The sequence below is a fragment of the Tyto alba genome, unplaced genomic scaffold, assembly GCF_018691265.1.
Source record: "Tyto alba isolate M040663 unplaced genomic scaffold, T.alba_DEE_v4.0 Super-Scaffold_46, whole genome shotgun sequence".
Classification (NCBI taxonomy): Eukaryota; Metazoa; Chordata; class Aves; order Strigiformes; family Tytonidae; genus Tyto; species Tyto alba.
Window position 1 is genome coordinate 10,273,857 of NW_024881322.1, and position 19,669 is coordinate 10,293,525.

A 19,669-nucleotide genomic window follows, 5' to 3' on the forward strand; every position below is an offset into this window, starting at 1 on the left:
GCTCCCTCAGTACCCTTGGGTGGATCCCATCCATCCCCATAGACTTGTGTGGTCTAAGTGGTGTAGCAGGTCGATAACTATTTCCCCTTGGGTTATGGGGGCTTCATTCTGCTCCCTGTCCCTGCCTTCCAGCTCAGAGGGCTGGGTACCTGGAGGACAACTGGTCTTACTATTAAAGACTGAGGCAAAGAAGGCATTAAGCACCTCAGACTTTTCCTCAGCTTTTGCCACTATGTTTCGCTCCACATCCAATAAAGGATGGAAATTCTCTTTAGCCCTCCTTTTGTTGCTAATGTATTTATGGAAACATAAACATACTGTCTTTTACAGCAGTAGCCAGATTGAGTTCTAGTTGGCCCTTCTAATTTTCTCCCTTCATAACCTTGCAACACTTTTGTAGTCCTCTTGATTTGCCTGCCCCTTCTTTCAAAGGTCATAGAGTCCTTTTTTTCCTGAGTTCCAGCCAACGCTGTCTGCTCAGCCAGGCTAGTGGTCTTCCCCACTGGCTCGTCTTTCAGCACATGGGGATGGCCTGCTCCTGAGCCTTTAAGATTTCCTTCTTGAGAATATGCAGCCTTGCTGGACTCCTTTGCCCTTCAGGACTGCCTCCATAGGGATTCTGTCAACCAGGTCCCTAAACAGGCCAGAGTCTGCCCTCTGGAAGTCCATGGTGGCAGTTCTGCTAACCTCCTTCCTTACTTCTGTTGCCGTCTGTTGCCAGCCAGCCTGGTATCATGTACCATGATCAAAAAACTCAAAATTCTGCCAGTGACAGCAGGCTCTGAGCCAGGTATTGATCTGCTGGCTCTGACTGTTTCTTCTGTCATTGTTCCCTGCACCTGGAAGGGCAGAGGAGAACACTACTGTGCTCCTGATCCCTTAACCAGTTGTCCCAAAGCCCTGAAGTCTCTCTTGATTGCCATCGGCCTTCTTGTTGCAACTTCATCACTGCCTACCTGACAAATCCATAACTGATAGCAACCCGAAGGCTGTACCAGGGCAGTAAGCTTCCTCTTCACACCGTTAGCCCGGGCCCCAGGGAGGCAGCAGACTGCCCTAAGAAGTGGGTCAGGTCTGTGCTTTCAACTCCTATATTTAAGGTTTTCTTTCTATGCGAACTTATTAATTAACAGGACTTAAACTGCCTAATTCTCTCTGTTTTGGAAACTGGTAGTGCTGTCAGAGTTGCTCATATACCATGTTAATAAGATACCTGATACAGGGGGCTCAGTCACCTTGAAAATAAAAAAAGGCCTTTACAATCTGTGAGTGATTTAAGTCAGACTAAAAAATACTGCTTTTACACAATATCATATTACATTTACTGTCACATGTATTTGCACAATATTGTATTTGTACAATATACCATAGTCCATCTCCACTGCCAAGCATGTGAGATCAAATATGGTAAATTACTGTTGTTGTTGAGGTCTGATACACCAGAAGAAAAACACAAGTCTGAAATTACCGAAAACTTCATGGGAAATGGGAAAGGAGTTCCCAGAAATATACTGAAAAACGAATGCTTCTCAGTTTTGAAATGAGCTCGCCAGAGCTTTCCAAAAGCAGATGAATGTTCTTGACCTGATGAGTGTTTATCAACTGTCTGCATGTCTGCTTGGCAGCTTTGCTCCCTTGAAAGTGTTCTTAATCTGAAACCCTGAGAATATGAGGTTTTGTAGTCATCCTGCTATAAAGGTTCCCATTCTCTCAGTACATCTTCCTTCAATAAGAAGTGTGTAAAAAATAGTGGTATTGTTGTGGAGTATGTTATCAGGAGGATACAGAGTAACTAGAGAATTGCATATTCAGATGTACCTGTCCATGCACACTAGAACAGAGAATTTGTCTGGGATATTTTCAGTGAAATTTCTAGGTAGAAGTGTTTCTAACTTATTTCATATTTGCTTAAAAATGCCTTTTTACAAACAGCACCAGCAAAGAATTAATTAATATCACAAAGGCAGACAGATGCTTCAAGCTTTCAGTTAATCTCAAAAGAGAAAGCAAAGTTAGCTTTGGAATAATTGCAGCGGCCTCAGCTTGGTATCTTACATAGCAAATACTGTTCCCTGCTGAGTAACAGCAATATCTCTGATATAAATCATACATAAAATTTTGCTTTCATTTTTCAATTTCTTTATAATACTTAGTAGGCAATGCAAGTCCTGGCTCACGCAAGTGGGAGTTTTAAGGGTACAATAGCTGCAGCTGGGAAAATTGAATCAACAGGTTAAAGCCCTGGATGCATGAAACCCCATATGTCTTTGCGGGAAAGGAAAGTCTGTCTTACAAGAACCGTTGTTCCATTTTTTGGGAGGGCAGGAATTGTGGTTTTGTTCTTTGTTACTACAATGCCTCGCACAACTGCTTTTTGATCCCTGATTAATGTCTCTTCAGTGCTACAGCAATCAAAACATAAATAACAAGAATGGCATTTTAAGGCTCTGGTACTGTAAGTTACTTGTCCAAAGCCACAGAGCGAAATGATGCAGAGCCAGGTTTTGCACACAAGGAATTTCTTTTACCCAGTCTCAGCCTCAGATCATTATTTTGCTTCTCTCTAGCAAATGACCTTGTCTGATGTGCTTCAATACATCACGTGGGTCTTGGCACACCACTGCCAGCACCTCTGCTCCTCTGAGTCATTACAAAGGCAATTGGACAGCAAGCAGCTCCTTCCTTCTAGGTTTGATGCTCACAGGGAAGCCTTCGGAAGTGCAGAAGTAAACCCTGGGAGTCAGCAGATGTGTTACGTGATGGGCAGGCTAGCGTGCTTCGGGACTGACAGCTGGGGAGGACCTTGGCATAGGGCACTTTTCAGCAGGACGTGGTGCAGACTGAGTACTTGAAACAGAGCTGGGAGCATGGTCTCAAGTCCAATGACTGTTTTCCCTGACAAATATTAAAAAATAAGTCCTTGTTTTGAACTGCATTAATAACATGCAGAACAATAATCCATTCAAAAGACAAGTCACTAGGTGTTTCTTGGTTTCAGTCATTTATGAGGGTCCAAGAGTGTTTCTGTGTGTCATGGTTTAACCTCAACCGGCAACTAAGACCCACACCAGCTACGTGCTCACTCCCCCCATCCCAGTGGAATGGGGAAGAGAATCAGAAAGAAAAAAAAGTAAAACTTATGGGTTAAGAAAAGAATAGTTTAATAATTGAATTGAAATAAAATAAAATATTATAATAATAACAACAGCAATAATAAATGTAATGAAGATAACAAAAAGGGAGAAATAAAACCCAAGAAAGAGAAGTGATGCACAATGCAATTGCTCACCACCCGCTGACCAATGCCCAGTGGTGCCCAACATGGGGCACATTATCTGGGATGTCTTCTGGGAGGCACCTCTAACTATCTTCCCAAATTTCAGGAGGAATCTCAGAGGGAGAACAGTACTTGAATGCACACCCACTCCTTGCAGTACATCCTCAATGCAGGGGCTCTGCACTCATATTTTGCCTCGTGATTGTGTGGTCATGGTATTATGCCCTTGCATTGAATTCAGTTTATCCCTTATTCAGAAAAATACTTTCCTTAGCTCAGGAGAAGAGAGTACTGAATGCAGCATGTATCCCACCTGTCTTCCAGCAAAGTCAATGGAATTATTTGCACAGGATATGGTCCGGTGTTAAGAAATTCTTTATAAGCTTAGGAGCAAAAACCATGTGTGTGTCTTTATATGCTGGAACTTATCCATTTTCAGGCACAGACAAAGGGAGTATTAAGGACCATGAGAAAGTCCTGTTAAGGGCATAGTGTCCAAAGGGTGTGAGGCACAGGACAGGGTAGGATGGAATAGGAGGAAAGGAAGGGAAATAATCTCAGTCAGGCAAATAGGGTAACTTGTCCAAGTAACTTCTCCAAATCTGCTTGAAGGTGCCCAGTGAACAGGTTGGGGCTTTCTTGAAGTTACAGCTTAAGGAATGAAATTATCATTAAAATAATATTAGAGGTGGGCACAGGCTGCAAATATGTTACTTTTTCTGAAAAAACAAACTAATCAAAAATAATTTCCTCTTCTGTTTCTTTGCCAAGACCTATTTTCAGAACTCTGTTCTTCCCCTTAAGCAGCCAATGAAATCTCAGGCACCTAAAACAAATAGAGGCAGTATACTTAGGACTTGGCCCATTAAAAAAAAAAAAAAAAAAAAAAAAAAAGGAAATGATTTTTAAATATTTTGCTTTAAAATATGCTAGATTGTCATTTTTCATATTCGTACACATTTTGTTATTAGTTTTGGCTGGTAAGTAGTTCTCTTTATAAAACAACTTAACCATTCACCTTTCATATGCAGTTAAACTCAGATCCTGTGTAATCTTAGGTTTCTGTGCTTGCTATTTTAGGACACACACAGGACCAATTCTTTTTAAAACTTGGATATGAGGTACATCCAGGTTGAATAATGACAGTGTAAATCATGTTTACTGCTTACCCAGGGCTGCCACGCACAGTGAGTAGAGCCGCGCTCTCTGTGGTTCTCATCTTGTTCCACATAATGTTCTCTCTGCCTCTCCAAGAACCAAAAATGTAAATGGTTGAGCCTCTTCCTCTGTAGAATGGGTGCTAGAGAGATGCTTGATGATGAGTTTGATTTGTTTGGATTTTTCTAAATCTTTTAATTGTTGTTTCATGATGCACATCTTGCTGTCTGCATGGAAGGTGGCAAAGTCAAGAAAGTAGGCTTTTTTGGGTGGTGACCCTCCTTCTGCAAGTATTCAGGCCATCTGTTGAAGTCACTGTGGCTATCCCTGTGCTGAAATTAAATACATGCATTTGTCAGATTGAAGTTTAAACTACTTTTTCACTTGAGTAAAGGTGGCACATGTCTCTCATACAATGATATAAATTCACAGGTTACAAAATTTAGAACAAATTATATTTATTCCATTTAAAAATTTATAAAGGAAAGGAGAAAGAAAACATGAAAAAAATATTGTTAAAAATGCAAATAAAATTTCTGTGCAAAGTTTTAAGTAAGGATTTAAAATATAAAAGAACTGTAATTGTTTACATTTTATTCCCAGTAGTTTATAATTCTTCACTAACATATTGCTTTTTTGTTCCTTCACAAAATGACTGTATTATCTCTCACAAAGACACATCAATAGACTCATCTGTAAGGCATTCTTTATAGCACTTTTATGGGAGCTGCTGAGCAGCCAGCTGAACAGCAGTTGAGACATTAGAGCCTGGTTGCAAACACATAAATAAGTGTATTTTAGTGTTCTTGTGCATATTTTCTCTAGACTGAACATGATAAAAATGTTACGCATGTCCTTATGTGGTCACAGGCTTGGGTTTACCTAAGGGATCAGTTTATATATACTGAATTCTTCAGTAGCATCTCACAACTGTGGAGACATTGCATCTGACTAAGAAAAAGGCAGGCCAGTTTAGACTGGTACAAGTCATTACAGACGCAGGAATATTTTAAGATATGGGCAGGAGAAGGATTTACCACAGGGAAGCTAATGTATGATCTTGCAGCTTGTCAGCCTCTCCGTGCAAGTCTTGCTGATGTGTGGGAAGTTTCCAGTTTCCCTTATGGAAAGTGGGATGAGCTACTTGCCATATTGTGCAAGGTCACGCGTGAGAGGTACGCCCCAGCTCACCTCCTGTCAGCCTCCTTGTCCCCTTTTAAATTCTTTGTCACCGTTCAGTCTGTCTGTTTAATGCCATTTAGCCTGCCCATGTTTGCACACATGCTTGGATAAATGATCCTTTCAAGAAGTGATGTGAATGTTGCTCAGATGCTTTTAAAAATCCTTAGACGCTTCTCGTAGTGCAACCTTTAAATGCCTGTGTCAGCAGTGGGTGAAGTGATTCCTGTCTGATGCAACTGTATAGTGCAACAATTAAAACTGTAAATTGTTTTGTTGTCAGCTGTATTTTATGTAGACCTTACATACTCCCCAAAAGAATCCGAGGACAGCAAAGAGAAGCATGCAGGAGTTGGGAAATACCACAGAGAAGGTCACCTCTTGCTTTTGGGCATCGTCTTTTCAATTACATGGATTATGCACTGTTTTCCACCAGCTTCCCATCTTGCTGACAGCACAGGATGAATACTGTTAGGGGCCAGCATCAGGTTTGTGAAGTGGAAGACACCACGCTCCAAAGGATACCCAAGCCATTTTTGGGGTTTTTTGCAGGAAATGGGGGTATCATCATGAATGAAGCAAGGAATTACAGATGGAAAGAGACACTGTTACAGATAGGCAAGATGAAGCTGTCTGAGGGAATTAATACCATCCCTTCATTTTCTCTAGAGTCACTGTGTAACAGTAGATTGTAGCCAAACACTTGAGCTGAGATATTCACAGGAAGCCCCTAATAATGAATGTGCAGTTTGGGGAGTTTAGAGAGTGATGCTTGGGTCTCCTTTGCAAAGCAGAGCACTCAGGTTTTGAGTCATGCTTTGAACAGCTCATCGTCTGATCAATAATACTAAGTACCCTGGAGAAGTTAGGCGTCTGGTGTTTCTGGTTGTGTAATCAAAATCAGCTGATACTTCTGATCATTTTGTTTCTGTCCCCAGTTATAAGGTAAGGATCATACCACCTCCTTCTTATAGGTGTGGAAGCAAAGTCACAGTGCTTGTGGTAGACCCAACTGCTAGATGAAAATGTCCATGAAAGCTTATCACCTCTCCTCGGAGCAGGGCTCATTTACTTCATACTTTATGGAAGATTGTTTTAAAATCCTTATTAACTATCCATTTTGTTGACCTCATCTTCTGGCCTCTCAAGCTTATTGATCTCTACCTCTCCTTATCTCTGTCTTGCTATTTTGCTCCTCTGCTTTCTCCTTTCTCTATTTCTTGAGTCTGGTGGCTTCCAGAGTGAAACTTTGACCTTAGGAGGGAGAGTCTCTCACTTCTTCACCTGGAAGCACGTACTTCCCACTTCACCAGCACGTCCCACTAAGCTACATGGGTTGCCACGGAGGAGCATCTGTGAGGATGGCAGATACCACATCTGACCAGCACAGAGAAAGGCTTTACCACATTAATGGGGAACTGAATCTATCCAGCTTGTGCAAGCAGATTTTTTCAAGGGCTTCTAACTTAGCCAAATCTAGGCAACTTTTAATAAAAACTTTTCCCCTGCCAAATTTCAAGTCCTTTCTCCAAAACATGAAGGCACTAGAGCTTTTTAATGAAACAGTTATTAAAAAACAAAACAAAACTAGGAATAATAACATGTTTTTCCCTCAGTTGTTCTCAGAATAGTTGTTCTGTTGTTCTCAGAAATGGCTGAACCAGTTCAGCCTGATCTATTTGTTTTGGAAAGAGTCAGCTGAGACAAACTTTCAGCATAGGAAATTTCAGCCCAACTGGTTAGCCTTTCTCAAAGTTTGGCAAAGTTTAATGTAAGTGAAAATGATCTTATACTGAGAAGTCAAAGACAAGCTTACTTATCAGCAATGGTCCTTGCTTTGTATAGAAAAAGACTATATACATTAACTGCTTTTCTTTGTTGTTGTTTCAGATTCTTTGAGTATATATTGCTCTACAAAGATGCAGTGATGTTTCAGATTGAACAAGTTACAAAACTTTGCTCAAAGATTGCTCTGACAGAGCCATGGGATCCATATGATATTCCTGCCAATTCAACGTATGAAGATCAATACTACATTGGAGGACCTGGAGACGAAATTATGGTACAGGAATGGTCTGACAGAAAACCAGCCAGGAAATGTATGTGCATGCTTTTGTTTCATCTTAATAACAATCATTGTCTCTGCTACTCAGGGAAAAATAAAATTATTAATGTTTTATCCCAGCTTTCCATAGTTCTGTAAAGTTTGTTGGAAGAAATTATAAATATACCCTGTGCACAGTATATCATTTTATTATCAATGCATTTTATTAAGAAAATTTTTCATGTCTCAGCAGGATCAAAGGACTTGATTGTATTTTCGTTCATATCATACAGATTGTGGTATGGAACAGCATAATTTTGCCTCTGAATCCAGCAGCTTGTATCCAGAATTTATCTAGAGAAGAATTGGTAATATAATTAGGGGCACACTCAAACTAGAGTGTGCATAACAGAAACAAAGCAGGTGTCAGTGTGTGTCTACACTCTACTATCAAATGTTATCATACAGTGCATCCAATAAATGGTTCTGCAGCAGTGGACATCCTTAATAGGCACCTAAGTTTTGTTGTCTGCTACACTAGTAAGAAACGTCTGTTCTCAAGGCTTAGTTGTTCACTTGGCAGCTGAACACCTGCATCATAAAAGAAAGTAGGCTGAATTTTCCAAGGTACAGTATGTTAGTTAGGTTTTGGATGCACATCAATTTATTAGCACATTGGCTTCAATTTCATCTGTTGTTTACTGATGACCCAAACAACTATAAAAGCAATTTTAAAACCCCCATGAAAATTATGGCACTATTCAGCTAATTCAATACTTACAGTTATAGACACCTAATATATAGGCTGATTGTGAATGTGAGAATTCAGCCAGGGAAAAATATTTATTTCTTGAATAAAAGTAGAAGGAATGAGGTACAAAATGACAGATAAGATCATTGGACCTCTGTGACTAGGTCAATATATCCTCTGGTATTTTACAAGAAGCAAATTATCACTTACTCAAGAATTTTGTTTTTCAGATACAGTATTTTTGGAACTTTTATGAAACTTAATATCCAGATACATTCAGTTAACAATGTGTGATTTTTATCCTATAGTATTTTGTATCTGCAGTGCTTTTCTGCAGGATCATTCATAAAAATAATGTCTTAAAGTTGTCTACTGATCCTCCTTTCAGCTAAAATTGACTTGAATTCTAGAAATTATATTTCTGTTAAAATTATAAAAGTTTCAGTGAAGATATAGGCTACCTTGGTAGTATCATATTTTATCTTAATTTTTTATTCAAAATTCTGATAGAAGATTTGTTGGGGAAAAGAAGCCTCCATTTCTAGATACTCAGAACCAAACTTGAGGTCAGAATTTTTTTGGTGTATTAGGATGCCCTGGAGAGGTATGTTCAAATATTGCTCAGCTTGCCACCCTTTCTTTAGATAATGTATGTGTGTTTCTTCTCACACCTTATCTATTTCTGATAACATGATTGTGGTACAGCGTATGACACAATACTGGAAGGACAGAAAATAAGTGTTTGATTGATACTGGGTGTGAGAAAATAAGCCTTCTTTGGACTGGAAAAAAATTGTTACAGGCATCCCTCAGAGGAACTGATTTTCATGAGTTTTTGCTATCAAGAGATCTGATATACATAAAATAACTGGATGAAGTGGTGGACAATGGAAGGGGTAAAGAATGATCACAGAAGAGGTGCATGGGGTTAATAAAAGAGATTTAAAAGTGAAGGGTGGTCAAATGAAACCCTTTGATTGATATTGAATGGCAAAGTGGTGAAAGTAGAAGTGATGGCAGAGGGCAAGGGGGAAAGAGAACGAGGGAACACATCTTAGATAAGCACAGCATGGAATTAAACTGAAGTTAAAAAAAGGGATAGAGTTCCTATGTCACATACATGGGGTTATATCAGCATTGACTGTAGTCTTGAAATAATTAGTGAACTGGTAGAAATGTTTGAGAGGAATAGGAATTAAAAAAATTAACACAATAATGGTGATATGGATAGATGATGGTAAACAGAAGGAGTGAGTTAAAAGAAGAGGTAGAGGCACTGGAGTTGTACTTGGGAATATTCTTCTTCTAATGAGACAAACCGTCTGTGATTAAAACAGTAACATGGAAAAAGATGAAGCAAGGTCGCATCTATTTGGATTAAAGATGTGGTGAGTATCATCAGTGTAAGAATGACAGTTAAGATTATAGAGGATCAAAAGCTGTGGAAACAAGGTGCTATGGCAGTCAGTTCTGTGCAGAAGAGTCCCCAGCACAGCAGAGAAGTACTTCTTTGGGCAGTGAGTGCGGAGCTTCCTGTGCAGGGGAAGGAATCGGACATCCACACAGTTGGGGGGACTACGTGTTTTAGAGTGTCAAAGGCTGTGTTGGGGGCCAGCACTGTGAGATGGGCCACAGGTTTTCGGTAATCACACCTTTCAGCTTGTCAAGAAGAGTGTAAGGTGAAATGTCCTGGTGATACCCAAGCTGATGGCACTAAAATTTGCCTTCTGGGAGAACAGAGCATTTCATTGCTTTACTGGCAAAGTGAGTAAGTGCTGACATGAAAGTGGCATGAGAGATGAGAAACCCAACTTGTGCAGAACAGAACTAAATTTGGGACTAAGCAGGACGGTTCTTCAGTAGAAGTATATTTGAAAGGTGACGTACCAAGGCCATGATGGTATCATGATTTGAAATGTGCTTGACACCAAGATGTTCAGGTTTAAGATCACTTCAGTGTTGAAATTACACCAGTTCTGTGGCCTTTCTTGGTGTTGCCATGCATATGGACAGAACTATGGGCGGTTCCAGCCTGTCGGCTTGAGGAATGACCATTTTTTTGACTGAAATCATCGTGACACATTCATTCATTCTTGTCATCTAAAGTAGTCACATTTCTGCTTGGTTACAGTGGAATCCTGGGTCGGTGTTTACACAGTCAAAGACTGTTACCCAGTCCAGGAAACCTATACGAAGAACTACAGCGTGACAACCTCCACTCGCTTTTTCGATCTACAGCTGGGCATTGCCGACCCCTCGGTGTTCACCCCACCCAGCACCTGCCAGACAGCCCAGCTGAGGAGAATGAAAAATGAATGCTGATTATGGACACTGGCTGCCCCAGGCAAACAAATATTAGCCAAGAGGATAGTTATTAATAGTCAGCTGCTGATGTCTAATCTGATTTTTCAAGCTTATTGTTGCTATTTTGGGAATTGTAAGTTTTCACTTCAAAGAGAACATAAACATTTAACTGAGTAAAATATATAACACAAAAGATCTCTTTCATCACATTAATCTGTTCAGTGATGCACTTGCAGTATTATATAGTTACCACTAAGATAATATTTATAGATACTATTTATTTAAGCAGTGGCCGATTTTCCTTTTGCAAAGATTTCATTACTTATTTTTTCAAGAAGACAAAGCATAAGCAGACTGCAATACTGGTAACATCTAGAAGGAAAAGCTAGATTTTCTTCTTGTTGTTACTTATGGGGACTTGAGGGAAGGGGAAATATGTCCTGGATAAGACCTCATCCCTAACCAAAAAATACCCCAATTTAAACAATGTACATCAAAAGTATGGAAATTAATTCCCTTGGTTTTGTTTTACTTTGTGTTTTATTTTTTTTTTCTTTCTGCCCTTCAGGAAGCTGGTAGTCTAATGTTTGAGCCAATTTTTTTCTTTCTGAAAAGAAACTGGAGTATCTCTATTCATGTAATGCTAGCTGGCATGAAAAAAATACTTTTCTGTTTCTTGGGAGAATGGCGAGAAAGGAAGGGAAGGAAGGAGAGGTACACCCCCTAAAAAGTAAGCCAAAGTTTTCTTGCATTTACTACACTTTTGGTGAAGTGTTCCAGTAGGGTGCGATGAGACATTTTTCAGTCATATTTTACTTTAGCACCTGCTTTTGAAGGCAATACTAGTTTTAACCTATGCAAAGAGATTAAGAAGTACTGCACTCTAAATGGCTGTAATATTTTGTAACTATTTTCAAAAGCCCTCACTCAAAGAGCATGGAAGCACCTTTATAATTCCAGGTAAAAGTGAAAAAAAAGCCGTTCTTAGTGCGTAACTAGTAAAGGCTAAATCAGCATTCACACAGTGCCTGGTGATCCGGATGGAGTGAAAGACAGAGCTGTGTCACCAGCGGGGGGGTGGGAGGAGGAACAGGAGGGAGAGGGCACTTCAGATGTCCTCTGTGCAGGGTGGCTGCAAAGCACTGCAATCTGAGCAGAACTTACAATCTTGCTTTCTTTTGCACTCACTCCACTGATGCCTGCCTTATTTGCCACTCCATCAGCATCTGAAACCTTATTATGTCCACATCCTTCTCTGGTGGGCAGAGTGAAAGTTTCCTTAAGGGGAATAAATAACTAACCAAAAAAGCGCAGGAAGCACATGTATTTTGCTTTAGAAAATTCAAACCAAATCCTCATGCACCTTCAGGCCCTCGGAAGTGTGGAATGGTGATGGGTTTTGCACTTTTACCAAATGAAATTGGCTTATTCTGTAACTCTAAGCCTGTATTTTAATTATTATTTGCAAATATGTTCAAAGCCAGATTCTTGTCCTTTTACATGTGCTAGGTGGTTGTTTGCTCTAGAAGTTGCCTGGCTGAAAACTGTGCAACACTGGGAAGTTTGGTGTCTCTGAAGGGGAGATGCTGGGCAGGCCTTTAATGCTTTGTATGCTCATAGCTTTTTGTATGTAAGCAAGTGGTACAGTGGTTATTTTGCTTTCACAGTTGTGGTCAGAATGGCATTTTACTTTGCCTTGTGCCTAATGAAAGCATATACACATACCCGCTAAAATTTAGGTAGTTTATTAAAAATTTCCTCTAGGACATAACCATTTCACTGAAAAATGCTAGTGGAAAGAAGGACTGGGTTTCCTTAAATTTAGAGTGCATTTAGTCTGTACTCACCTTCTGTATTTTTTGTGACAACATAAATGCTAACTGCATATTGTTCTCATTAGGGTAATGATTGACATGCATTTCTTAATATCTGTGTCTTATTATAATCTGGAAAATATAATAAATCTGGCTAGCAAACATGAAGCTATGGTACCGTATCGTTTGGGATGACTTCTGTGGTAGAGCAGATAGATGAGTAATCAGGGTGTCTGTATTATGTTTTGCTGACAGTGATATAATTTCTAGCAATAACATTAAATGTTTCTTTAAATATGAATTTGCAAAATTCTAGTACACAGAAGTGCTTTAAAAATGTTACCATGACATACATGGCAATTTTATATGGCTAAATATGTACCTCTAAAACAATGCTGTTGTCTTCGTATTTATGCTCTGCAAATTCAATAAAGAGAGCTGTCAAAGAGATGTCAAACAACAGATTTTTGGATTTTGTGTTTTAAACTAGCCACCAACCAAATATGAAGCACGAAATGCACATGCCTGGTTTGTTATCTTTGCTGTCATTTGCTACGGTTTGTTATCATGTACCACAAGAGACATTTTGTCTTTATGAGACAATGCCAATGACTCAGTAAGAACGAGCAGACAAGGACTTTAAAGTAGCCATATAGTGTGCTGCCACAGTAAAGTAAAAATGGGTTTTTCATATGTCTGATACTCTGGGGAATTTGTTTAGCACAGTTATCTGGTGGAAAATTAGTAATAAATTGGTATGTGCGTGAGTTACATTGTATTCTATTAGGTAACAGTGACAGAACCTAGGAGCTGGACAGCCTGTGAGACAAAACTGTTTTTGTGAGATTTCCAGTGCTTCCAGGTTTCAACTGGGCCAGAAATAGTGCAAACATAGATCTGCCTGCCATATTTTTGTATTTCTGCTTGGAGGCTTCGCTGAAAGCAGGATGTGTAGAAACACAACATTGTTTTATTTAAAGTTAACCAAACATTCCTGAATCTCAAAACAGGTTTAGTTTGAGTTTGGGGAGGAGATCTGGACATTTGGTTCAGTTCCTATTTTAACAGTTTGCTTAACTCTAGTATTAGGGCCAGGTTTTACTGCCTCAAGCCATGCTGCATGCCATGGAAGTGCTGCCATTTAGCAGGGCATGCCAACTTTCATGAAGAATGTAGGAAGAATTACAACAGTCCACAGACAAATTAAATTTTAGTGAAGAAATCTCTAAACAATACAATATTACTTTGGGACACTTTAACATTAGCAGTGAGACTAGCATTGGCTCAGGTGCTATTGCTGGTGTCCCAAAATCCCATCAATAAGACATTTAGGTGAGACTCCTGCATCTTCTGAATCCTTGGCCACAAATTAGTGCTGGAGACAAGCTGCAGGACATTCCCAAATGACAGAAAGGCACGTCAGGAAATGATCAGTTAGTTGCCTGCTCCCTAGCCAGGAGGAATAAAGATTTCAAAAGAACACCCCCACAAAAAGACAGAGGTCCCTGACTGTAAAGATCCTGAGATCTCCCTCAGCTACCTTTCCAGGAGGTTGCATATACAGCATGGACTCAAGCACATACAAATTTAATCTTCACATCTGTACTTAGGCATAGGAACAAATGAAGCAAGCCTGGGAGGCTCTTTAAACACTTCTGAGCATTTACCGCTTTGTAAGGGTAGAGGGAGAAAAGCTTATGATCCAATGAGTAGTCTCAGAAAACAGTAACAAATCTGTAGGGTAAGAATGCTGCTCTGAAGCTGCTAGGGTAAATTTCCAGCTATTCCTTTGAGTGCATACTGGTTCAACATGCCCCAGGGTAAAATTCCGTGTGCTTTGATATGGCTGTTTCATCACAGAGCCTGAAACTGCATACTGAATGAAATGATGCACATAGTTGCAGTATGGTATTTTGTTTGAAGTGAGGACAAATAGCGCACATTTTGCAGGCATGAGTGAGGCACTGGTGACCTGCCTGTTTAGCTGCAGGAAAATATGTGCCCTTCAGGAAGGGTGCTGCCAGCTGCATCTGAGCACATCAGAGGACAGAAGTATTACTCTTCCCGCTACCACATACATGGGAACCTGCTTCAGGCTCCTTCCTTTCCCACTTTGCAAAGTGGGAACAGTAATTCTGCTTGCCACCTGCTCTTGTCTTCCTGACAGCAATAGCTCTGGGCCAACACCATGGCCACAGCCAGCGGGGCCGCGGAGGCCTGGAGGCTTTGCTGCAGTAGCAAAATGTCACAGAGGGTTCTCACCCTCCGCCTTACAACGTGTAATAAAATCATGCGTGTGTGTTGTACGTGTGGGCTTACTCTTTGCACCCCTGTGGGCTCGCTCAGTGCATGGGGGTTGTTGCTGAGGCGCTCAGCACCCGGCCATCACCATTAATCGGGCTCAGCTTGGGCTTCGTTGACGCCAGGCAAAGGGGCTCGTGAGCAAAAGGAAAGGAGGGGAAAGGAAAGCCTGCTGGCATCACCCCGCTCCCCGCTGAGGTTTTTCCCACGCTTGCCCAGCGCTGATAAACAGCTTTGACGTTCCTGAAACAGCAGCAGCTGAGTTGCCAGCTCTGGGTTACGGCCCATGTCACGCTGAAGGGGAGGGTTGGGTTTCACCCTCTGCACTAAAATTATCCTTCAGGCCAGGCCAGGGACTCAGTTTTGTTTTCAGTGCAGAAAACATGCCCGCTCCCGTTACCCCCGTCGCTGCTGTCCCAGCCTGTCAAGCAGGAGTTTGTGCCCACGCCACCTGCCCCCCCATCCAGCAGTTTGTGACTACCCCCCGGGCGGCTGGACAGTGCTCCTCAGCCTGTCCCCACTGTCCCCTCTCCACCCCCCACTCCCCAGGACGAGCAAGGGTCTAGCAGGGACCTCGCTGTCCCCGCACACAGGGCTGGAGGGTTGTCTTCACTTTCCTACGGGGCTTGCAAAGGTGTGGGAAAAGCCCTTCCTCTCTTCCCACCACTGTGCTGGTTAAAAACTAATTTTTAATGTGGTTGCTTCAGCTGGTACCTTTATTCTTTATGTGGGAGCTGCTTCTGCTAATTTGATGGGGTAATTTTTCATAGGGATGCTGAGCTTGGGTTTGGTTTTTTTTCCACCCTCTTGGTGCCAGGAAGCAGCCCTTGTTTATCACTGCAATATCTCACAGTCATCAACATGTATAGAGATAGAGATTCTTGATGTTGGCAGCAGCTTGCACTAGCAGGAGAACAGGGGATGGAACTGAAAGTAATACTGACAGCAGAGATCCTGTTACTGGTGGTCCAAGTGACTACCAAGTTACACCTTTGGGGAGGGGGCTCCGGAGAGGCTGTAGAAACTTCACCCTAAGAAATATCCCAGACTTCTCCAAAGGAAAATCAGGAGCTACACTGGGCAGCCTGCATTGCATTTATGTTATTAAAGTAATATCTTGTACTAAATCCTGTATGCTTAACCATAGCTCACCCTTGAGCAGTTGCTTCATAGAGGGACAGAAAAATGGATGTTTTCTCCCAGCATGCTTCTACAGAAATTATGTGAAACTTCGTTATCAGCAGAAAATATGGACTTTTGAATTAAAGAAATGATATGTAGAAAGTTCCGATGACTTGTAGTGAAACAAAAGCTATATCTATAAAGCAATCTGTAGCTTTAAGCTAAAGTTTTTCAGCCTTAAAACTTCTACTTTAAAATAAACAAATAATGCAGCTTGTCAAAAGAGCTGAACTCTGAATAACTACTCTCAGCTAGAATCCAGCTTTGAAAGAAGTTGCTTCTGTTGTGGGCTTGAAGAGGGCATCTTGCCTAAACTTTGATATTTTTTCCAACCATACCAACTGACCTAATGAAAGATACTGCCTCTTCCTACAACCTTGTCCTGTCAAAGGGATGGGGTTTCTTTACTTGTGTGTACACTTGGTTCTCTGCAGATTTCCAAACAAAGATGACGTTTTATGCCAGCACAGGATCTGTCCTGGATTTTTTTTAATCAAATGTGCTTACTTGAACACAGAGCAGGCCATGAGCAACTGGCAGTGTCCCTTATCATGGGACAAAGCTTACACAAACAGATGACATTTTCCTTATTTCCAGCCTGCTGGGACATCCAGGACTGGAAAATCCATTCAGGAATCTATAAGGTTCATGTTCTGTGTATGTGAGAATGGGGGAAAAACAGCAATGAAAGAGCAAAGTGAAAAAAGAAGTGAGATGAGGCAAAATTAAAGTATGCCAGCGGAGGGGTATCCCAGAAACCAGGCAACCATGACACAAATAAAAGAAAAAAAGAACGGGAAAAAAAAAAAAACAAACCAAAACAGAAAAAAAAAAGGAAGGCTACAGAGAAGCATCTTTGCCTGATCCTTCTCAGCCTGATTTATGGCTTTATAAAAAAGACATGGGGGACTAGATCCAAATTTTAAGGTTCCTAAACATTAGCATTTCTACTCAGGCAATACAAATCCCCGAAATCCCTGACAGCCTGACAGAGTACCCGTGGGGTTTGCTCACACAGACGCTGCTCACTCAGTGCTGATGGCCCTGCAGGGACCAGGGCAGAGCTGTTGGGTGCCCTGTGGAGGGAAGGAGGCTTTGGGTGGGCATCCACCTCCTCCTTGTGAAGGAGGCTTTGGGGGGATTTGACCTTCCAGGCTTACTTCAAGGAACTACCAAACATTTGCACCTCCCTCTGAAGTGGGTAGTTTAAGCGTGAAATCATCTCTAGCTAGTGGAAATCAACAGTCAGTGCTTATGACCCTGTTCTTTCCATTCCAAGAAAAGTTTTCTGAAGTGAGCTGCTGAATTTGGACATTGAAAGTGCCTAACTCCCTTCCATTTCATTTCCACCTTGTGCTAGCTCACACTGCCAGAATGATATTGCCCTTAGGAATATTTGTTCCAACAGTCTCACTCCTACAGATGTAGATGAAAAGGACAGATGGTCCCCATGGGAAAGTTTAGGAGAAATAATCAGAGGGAGAAGGCCAGAACAAAGCAAATCAGGACACGTTCCTGGGCACCTCCTGCCTCTCCCATCACACCAGCCACCCGAGCTGGACTGGCAAAGCGGGCAATGGCGCAAGCTAAGCCACAGGAAGCGAAGCCCTACTGCGCTTCAAAGATCGGGGCTAATATTGTCTGTATTAGAGCAGCGGTCGCATGATGTCAGACGTGCTGCTCACTAACGAACTCTCCTCCTCTGGAGGATCTTTTTTAAGAGCAGAAGGAAATGTTGGACATTGCCTCCACGGCGAGTTGTGTCCCAGCCAGCCAAAAGCACCAGGCAAGGGCAGCCAAGCACAACACATCCTTAAAGCTCCCTCCTTTATTTCTACAGCAGCTGCCTGCAACACGGCTGTCAAAGGGCTTCCGAGGAGGAAGACATGTGTGGCATGTGTTTGGTCAGGTGTCTCAAGCGCTGCAATGAACTTTGGGCCACCTGAACCCGAGGGTGTGAGCAGAAGCCCTGCACTCCAGTGCTGTAAACAGCATTTGCTTTGTACTGAAAACCCTCGCAGAGAAGTGTCCTGCTGTGCAACAGGCCTTCAAGGGAAAACATCTGGGGAGAGACAGAAACCCCAGATCAGGCTGTCAATGGCTATACTTAAAAAAGAAAAGAAAAGCCAAGAAATTGCTAAAGAAATAAAAGACCCAAGTGGCACCTGCACTTCCAAAAAAAAATTTCCATCTACATTGGCTGAAAGACTTTTTTTTTTTTTTTTTTTTTTTTTTGGTGTGGCAGTCTGTGCAATTATCTAGGAATTTGGTACTTCCAGCCTGGATTGCTGCTAGATGCAGCACTACATGGGAATGCAATTAGTACAGCTAGAGCTAATTAATTCAGGATGTGCTATAGTTCAGCAATCATTTGCCTCGTGGGGCCCTTTGCAAAGAGGAAACCGTGGTCTTAAAATGCACTGGCTACCACTTCATTTTCAGGTGTAACTCAGAGCATGGGGTTTAGCTTATAAATTCCATATGGTCTGAAATCCTTGCTACTGACAGACTGTCTTTTGCCTCAAAGCCCTCTGGACAGGGGGCACTCCTGGCAAGGGAATTGTCTCTAGCCTTGCTCTGCCTGCTGATCCATTAGATCGACATTTGGACACACGCGAGGGCCTGCCTCATCACCCTGAGCTGGCATCAAAATGTTGAGACTCTAACTGAAGAGACATAGCCAGGCAGCTTTGGGCACTCATTGCATCAGTTTTGCAAACTGGTTACTCACAAAGCGTGTGCTAGAAGATTGATTTCCATAGTTCCTTTCATAATTCCTTTGTATCTCAATAATATAAGCAATAACTTCATCACAACAGCATTCTCAGGTGGTTTCAGGGGATATATAAAAAGCAAAATCTTCAGTCCTTCTTGGCAGCCATCTTACAGGTGCGCAGGGACTCTTACAGAGTGTCGGATGGCCATTAGGCCAGCCACCTCCTTACCCACCTCTGCATTACCAGCAACAACCTTCCTCTTCACTAAATGCCTGCAGAATTCATTTTAAAAGTCATCAGCAATCTTTCTTTCACACTCCCAGAGAGTAAAGTATATCCCCACACACAGCAGTGACACTCACTGCATCACATTGACCCACCAGTGTTTCATCTCTTGTAGCATTTCCAGTGTCTGGGCTGATTTGGCACTTTTTCCAATGAAAGTTCCAAAATGGAAGCTCAGTTACTGCCAGCTGTGGTTCTATTCTTCCCTAGGAGGCAGACGTGCATTTTGAAAGTGGCTGGACTGACACCACCAGCTTCTGACACCAACAGCTTCAGAGCTGACCCACACAGCCCGTCCGTTCCCCAGCCGGCTGGTGGACAGCTGGATCTGCGAGCTGTCACTGCATAGAGCTGGACTCCAGAAGGATCCTGATGGGTGAAAGCCCCTTTAATGTATTTCTCAAGCTCCACCCTTCATGGTTTTCTGTAAACAAATGCATGAAACAGTGAGGCTCATAGTTAGGTCCTCTGAATTTAGATTGCAGAAAACCATCATTCAAGATATGTGGACTTTCTGACTTCTCCAAAAGATACATTCATGGGGCACATCTTACTCTGGATTTCACAGCATCCACGAACCAGGAAAAGCTCTATCCCATCGTATAGTTCTACGGCCCCCATACTCCCTACCACCTGGAGCTCTGACAGAAGAGATAT

The 19,669-nt window shown here is 41.7% G+C and overlaps 1 protein-coding gene across 1 annotated transcript in view; it reads left to right on the forward strand.

The window, feature by feature from the left end:
* The window catches only part of LOC104368008 (mammalian ependymin-related protein 1), a 32,275-nt gene extending 19,286 nt beyond the window's left edge, over positions 1–12,989 (forward strand). The window contains exons 2-4 of the mRNA XM_032988884.2: positions 5,502–5,610; positions 7,505–7,713; positions 10,541–12,989. Coding sequence (XP_032844775.2) covers positions 5,502–5,610; positions 7,505–7,713; positions 10,541–10,731 — 509 coding nt within the window. The 3' untranslated portion in view covers positions 10,732–12,989. The remainder of the gene's footprint in view (positions 1–5,501; positions 5,611–7,504; positions 7,714–10,540) is intronic.
* Positions 12,990–19,669: the final 6,680 nt, after the last annotated feature.